Below are 6,003 nucleotides of genomic sequence, written 5' to 3' on the forward strand. Positions count from 1 at the left end.
TATATATATATAAATGATGTGTGTGTGTGTGTGTGTGTCATATACACTAAAAATATATTTGTATATGTGTCATATTAAATGTTTATATGTGTGTGCATGTGTGTATGTATCATATATACAATGTTATGAATATACCTTTTGTTTTTAAGCAATGGATTGAAATGCAATTCTCTTTTTATCATAGCGCATTGACTCTTTTAGGTCCGAATAACATTTGTTGAAGGATACCAGTTACATTTAGTAGATAAAGGGTTTAGAAATATGGAGGTTTTGCATAACAGATTTACCTTCCAGAATAAGACTTTATTGAATATATTTTATTTATTTGAGAAATGTATACGCATACCCGCATGCAATTCTTAAGTAAACAAATATTTTCATATCCATCTCTATTACAAGGGAATTTTTGGCAGCTGATTTTATTAGTATGCATTATCATGTTTTATATCATTTAGCCTTTTGTAGAACTACTTTTACGGCGATCCAAGGTGCTGCTTCGCCAGTCGTATTTACTACTTAGCTACAGTCATGTTGTCATTGCATAAATAGCCAATCGAGCCAGGAGCTTTGAGTAATCAGACTTTTATTGCACACATAATAGTATTTTACAAACATGTGTTCAATTATAAAGCAATATATATATAGGTAAAGAGGCCGGTGTAAATATATGCGAGAGTCAGGAGGATGCCATCAATCTCTCTAGAACCTGGAAGTCAAAGGATAATCAAGCATCACTTTATACAACATCAATGCCCGACATACATAATATAGCGGGGGCACCTCAACACACACATACAAACAATACCTGAGAAAGGCGCCGTGGATAGGATAAACATCTCCCTGCCAGGGACATAAACCTTTCAAATTATAATCATCATCGAATTTATTCTCCTCCATTTCCCATCGTGTTTTATGTGTAATCAGGTCATAACACTGTGTGTGCTCTCTCTCTCTCTCTCCAGTCTGGAAGGCATTACAAGGTATAGAGTATCCAGCCATAAGCTTGGAAGGCCCTGGTCTTATCCCCAGCAGTACTGAAATAAAAGAAACTCGGATCAGCAATTTAAGACGTAGTGGGGTGAATGATTGACCAAAGTGGGCTTTCATCAAATACAACACTGAGTATTGGCTTAAATGAAAATGCATAGTAGTGGATTTCTGGCTGCCTTCACCTCCTACTCTGCCTGACTCCCTCCTTTCAAGTGGTGCCTTTGCAATATGCCTTAAGGAGCAAGTGTTTCTATGTTTTAATGCCCCGTTTACAGCCATGGCCCACGGTGCAATAAATCTTTCCCAGCCATAAATGACAAAACCATTGGTATGCAGAATAGGCCACCGGCCTATATTCTTTTATGTATTTCACTTTATTTGCTGCCTTCTTCCAATAACCTCGCGCCTCTGCAACATTCATATTATATTTTAACACCTGGTTGGGGCTAAAGATTTTCCATGTTGCGCCTATTAGGTCGCCAAGGCTTCCTAATCCCAAATGAAAAATAATAACGCTACAATAGGAGGGAATAACGCCAGTAAAAGGGATTCAGTTGCCTTTTTTTTTTGCTTTGGCCAGATACTGAAAATCATAGCAGTCATTATTCGTTTACCACAAACCCCTCTATTAACAGAAATTACAAGAATTTCATTCAGATTTGGTATTTCGCTGTGAAGAAGGCAGGCAGGTCACCACACACACTAGAGGTTATGAATTAAATCAAGTGCACATACATCAATAGATTAATAATTCAGAATACCATTAGAAAACTCCTTTTTTTCCTGACTGGCGGCATATTGGTGAGAAATAACTAACATTCGTTTAAAGGCACCTAGAAATTGGCTAAAACAAGCAAATTAAATAAAATAAGGTAGCGAAAGCCATTTAAACCAGACCTTTAAGTCGCAGGCTGTGTTCATTTGCATAATTTTCCAGAACCCCAGTAACGCCTACTTTCACAGGGTCCTAGATCCTCCTCCCACAATTTTTTCATGTTATTTTATTTTTCTTTCCATGTCTACCCCATCTCCCTAAATGTCTTTCTCTTTTTTCCCCCTCTCCCCCCACACATCCCAGTTCCCAGATGAATATTCTCCTTGGAATCTAGAATCATTCAGCACGCAATATTTGTAAGGAGAAACATACCATTTTTGTGTCTGTGGAACTACACTTGGAAAGCCCTGAGAGTTGATAGCTCTTATCTTGGTGACCGGGGTCGCCCATATGTAACCTTAGGGGTTGTCCAGTTTTTTTGGCAGACATTTCTTGTTCAGATTTCCTGAGCGCTGTTCTCATCCTGAGGTCGTGTTGTGCCTGGTTGCTGGTAGGTGATAGAGCTGCAGTGGTGCTGTCCTTGCCCCCTTCATTATGCCTAGGAATTAGTCAGGGTGGGGGGACCCAGATCTGCTGGTTCTGAAGCCGAACTGGAGGACAGTCTGTTGTGTTCCGCGTCAGTCGTCAGAATCCAAGGTAAGACGGCCAGAAATCCTCTATCACTTCTGAATGGTTGGAGTTTATGTCCCAGTGATTTATGACCATAGTCTTAAATCTCGGTTCAAGAAGAGTTCACAGGCTGAAGCTTCCTTTCAAGAAATGACTGATACGTATAGTTTGCTAATACAGGCTGTTTTCTCGTCTCCACACAGTTTCTCTGCTATCTGCCCATTGAATCTAGGAGATTACTCATTTTTGTTTTAATCTTCACCTCCAAATATTTCCCCCCTTCTTTTCTCTAGGACACAGTAAATAACTACTTTGCAAAATCGGTTACACTTACCACAGTAAAGCAGGCGGTGGCTGTGTATGCTGTTTATTATTTTGTTTTCAATAAAATACTTTAATTTTTTGAAGGTCTATATTTTATTTAATACTCCGTTTAATTCCATCAGTTTGAGGAACTGAACTTCAAATTTAACTTGGGCTTAATTTGAAATGAATAACGTCTGGTGACTCTCTAAACCATGTTATGTTTCTGGCTCAGGGGGCATGTCGGGTGAATAGCATTTTTCCAAGGTCTTCTTAGAAAGGAATGGGTTAATAAAGGCCGACTGACATTTGGCTTTCCAGCTCATCGTTTTTATACTTCAGTTATTATATATTTTTTGGAAATACTATTTGTGGGAGGAATAGTTAACTTTGGAGCTGTGTTGCATTTGAAAAGAAAAGGTGCAGTGCTTTCATTTAAATTTCCAAATGTTCTTGCAGTTTGCTTTGGAGGCGTTTTGAATGCTTTGCTTTTGTCTTGTGGCTAAAGTTTGAATAGTTATTTGGAGATAGGTAAACATGAAGATTTAACAAAAGATAGACAGGAACCTAGAAGTATTTTATGGCTTGTGTTTCCATCATCTACTCTCTCGCTAGCCAAATGACCCCCATACATCAAATTACAGAGCAGTTGCAAAGACAGTGCCTATTATCGTTAGGGGCTGCACACAAAGTTCATGCCGTGGTCATGGAGATGAACGCTGCTGGTCTTTCTGGTTCCCGGTGTTTTCTCAGATCCATCATGTTTTAACAGTTAGAATTGTGTACATATCACGACGACAAATCACATTACAAGGCATCTGACTTTTTAAAGATACTTATGAATCTATTGAGCATTGTATTTTGTTTCATGTATCCACCATATGTGGAGTTCGGCATATTAAGGAGCCTCGGAGGGTTACATAGTAAATAGATTTGGCCTTGGAATAGTCCTGACTGTATCATTCTGCTACTTTGCGTTATTATTTATAATAAAAATAAAATCCTGCAACGCTACATTCGTATAAAAAGTAACAATTTTTTCCTAACTAGTGGCAATGCTGAAAGTTTAACATAAGGCAGGAGGAGAGCTTGCTGGCAAACATACACATTATTCTGACATGTATGTAGGTTACATACATGTATGCATGCTTTAATTTAAAAAGTCCATATGCTTTATTACTAAGCACCAGTAAATACAATCCAGTAAGGTGGATGCAGGCTTTTCATTACCTTCATGAGGATGACAGTAGAATTGTGTTCTGTAGGCCTGTGTTTGGAAAGCTGTATCTAACAGTTGATAAACGATTGTTTACTGAGTCAATAGTTTGCTCTGAATGCACAATAACCTGTAATTTACAATAAGCACCGGGAGCTGAGGTTATCGTTTTTACATGATGTTTATCAGATCTGTGAGGCTGGGTGTAATTTGGAGGCTTAAACTTTGTGTGTGTTTTGTGTGCACCGGCTTGCTATGGACATGGGTTAAACGTGTATATATTTGTGATTACAATTAATTTAAGGGGTGAATATTACAGCCACAGCTGAACAGTAGGTGTTCAAGTAATTTGGTGTAATGTATGAAGCTAGGGAAAAGAAAAAAAGAAATCAAAATAGTTCTCTTTAAAAAAACACAAAACCTAGGTGTGTGTATTATTGTTTGTATGCATATTCAAGTACCACATGTAAATATACACATAAATGCTGCTCAACATATGTCAATATATTTATGGTTTACATAGACTCACACAAATTGTGTTTATTATGCATTTGCAAGATCATCATCCCCTTTTCCTTTATTTTTAAAACAAATATGCATGTATGTGTGTAATAGGAACAATAATGACTGTGTGTATTTTAAAGAAAGTAGGAAGAAACATAGGCTGAGGCTTATTTACTAAAGGAGTTGAGAATGTGCACACAATGAATTGTTTGAATATTCGCTTCAATTATCCAATAATGTGCAAATAAAAGAAGTAAACAACAATGTATTTGCTCATGATGGGTTAATTGAAGTTAAAATTCACAGAATGTATTGCGACCATGCTTAACTCCTTTAGTAAATCAGTGTGTGTGTGTGTGTGTGTGTTATATACATATATCAGCTTGTGGGTGCACACACATTTGTAGTTCCGCCATATGTGCAAATATATATTCTGTGCACCTACTACCTACCTCTGTGTGTACACATGTGAGTGACAAGAGGCCAGAAGTTTCATGTATGCACTTGTTTATATTTGTTGATGGTGGGTGGCGAGGTGAGATGTGTGTGAACAGTCCAGGCTGTGATGTAGTTATTCAGATTGCATTTAACTGTAATTTCTGGGCAAATGCGAATTACTTGGACGTTAGTGAGAAGCCCTATCATCTTAATACACACTTCTCAATATTGCTGAACACTTTTTCCTTTATGGCTTTCATGTCACTTAGCTATTGTAAGTAAGATGGATCTCTCCCATTTCTTCACTTCACTGTGCTCCTTCTCCACCACAGGTCTGACCAGGGAGGCCATTGGACGAGCAGCGCCACGTGACAGAGGGGTGCCAATGTTATTCTTTACGGGTGTCAAGACCCTGTCAGTTTGTGAAATAAATATTGGGAAACAACGAAATGCAAAAAGCGACCTACTACGACAGCTCTGCGATCTATGGTGGATACCCCTACCAAGGAGCAAATGGTTTCACTTATAATGCAAGTCAGCAGCAATATCCCCCTTCCTCATCACTGGTGGAAAGTGAATATCATCGACCTGCCTGCTCGCTGCAGTCACCTGGCGGTACAGTGCCACATCACAAGGCCAATGACATCAACGAAAGTTGTATGAGAGCTGTTAACAGTCAATCAAACCAAGCCCCGGTCATCTCAGATCAACAGCAGCCCACACCACCCTCTGTGTCCCCACCTCAAAATGCCAGTAATGCAGCCACAACTTCCACCACCAAGGCCACAAACATCACTTCACCTACCATGTCAAAGCATATTTTCCCTTGGATGAAAGAATCTCGGCAGAACATAAAGCAGAAAGCAACAGGGAGCTCCAGTTCAGGTAAAGTCACCTTTGTGCTGCTCACCTACACATTAGATGTACAAACACACATACACAGGCTGTAGTTTGTCACCTGTCCCAGCAGTGCTTGGGTTAAACTGTAGAAGGCTGTCCCATTTTTACTGGTCATCACAAATTGGGGTATTCCCCCTCTCAGTGATATGTGTGTACTTTTCACAGTTTGGAAACACCTCAGTCATCAGTAACAATGAAATACTGACCC

The 6,003-nt window shown here is 39.0% G+C and overlaps 1 protein-coding gene across 2 annotated transcripts in view; it reads left to right on the forward strand.

The window, feature by feature from the left end:
• Window positions 1-6,003, forward strand: part of HOXA3 (homeobox A3) — a 44,900-nt gene that overhangs the window by 28,986 nt on the left and 9,911 nt on the right. Inside the window, exons 1-2 of one of the 2 annotated variants that reach the window (XM_018576213.1) lie at window positions 2,058-2,461; window positions 5,228-5,780. In XM_018576213.1, coding sequence (XP_018431715.1) covers window positions 5,345-5,780 — 436 coding nt within the window. In that variant the 5' untranslated portion in view covers window positions 2,058-2,461; window positions 5,228-5,344. Of the gene's footprint in view, window positions 1-2,057; window positions 2,462-5,227; window positions 5,781-6,003 lie in introns of those variants that run through there. The other variant, XM_018576203.1, reaches the window with a different exon arrangement.

This window comes from Nanorana parkeri, unplaced genomic scaffold (genome assembly GCF_000935625.1).
Source record: "Nanorana parkeri isolate BGI_ZX_2015 unplaced genomic scaffold, ASM93562v1 scaffold4, whole genome shotgun sequence".
Classification (NCBI taxonomy): Eukaryota; Metazoa; Chordata; class Amphibia; order Anura; family Dicroglossidae; genus Nanorana; species Nanorana parkeri.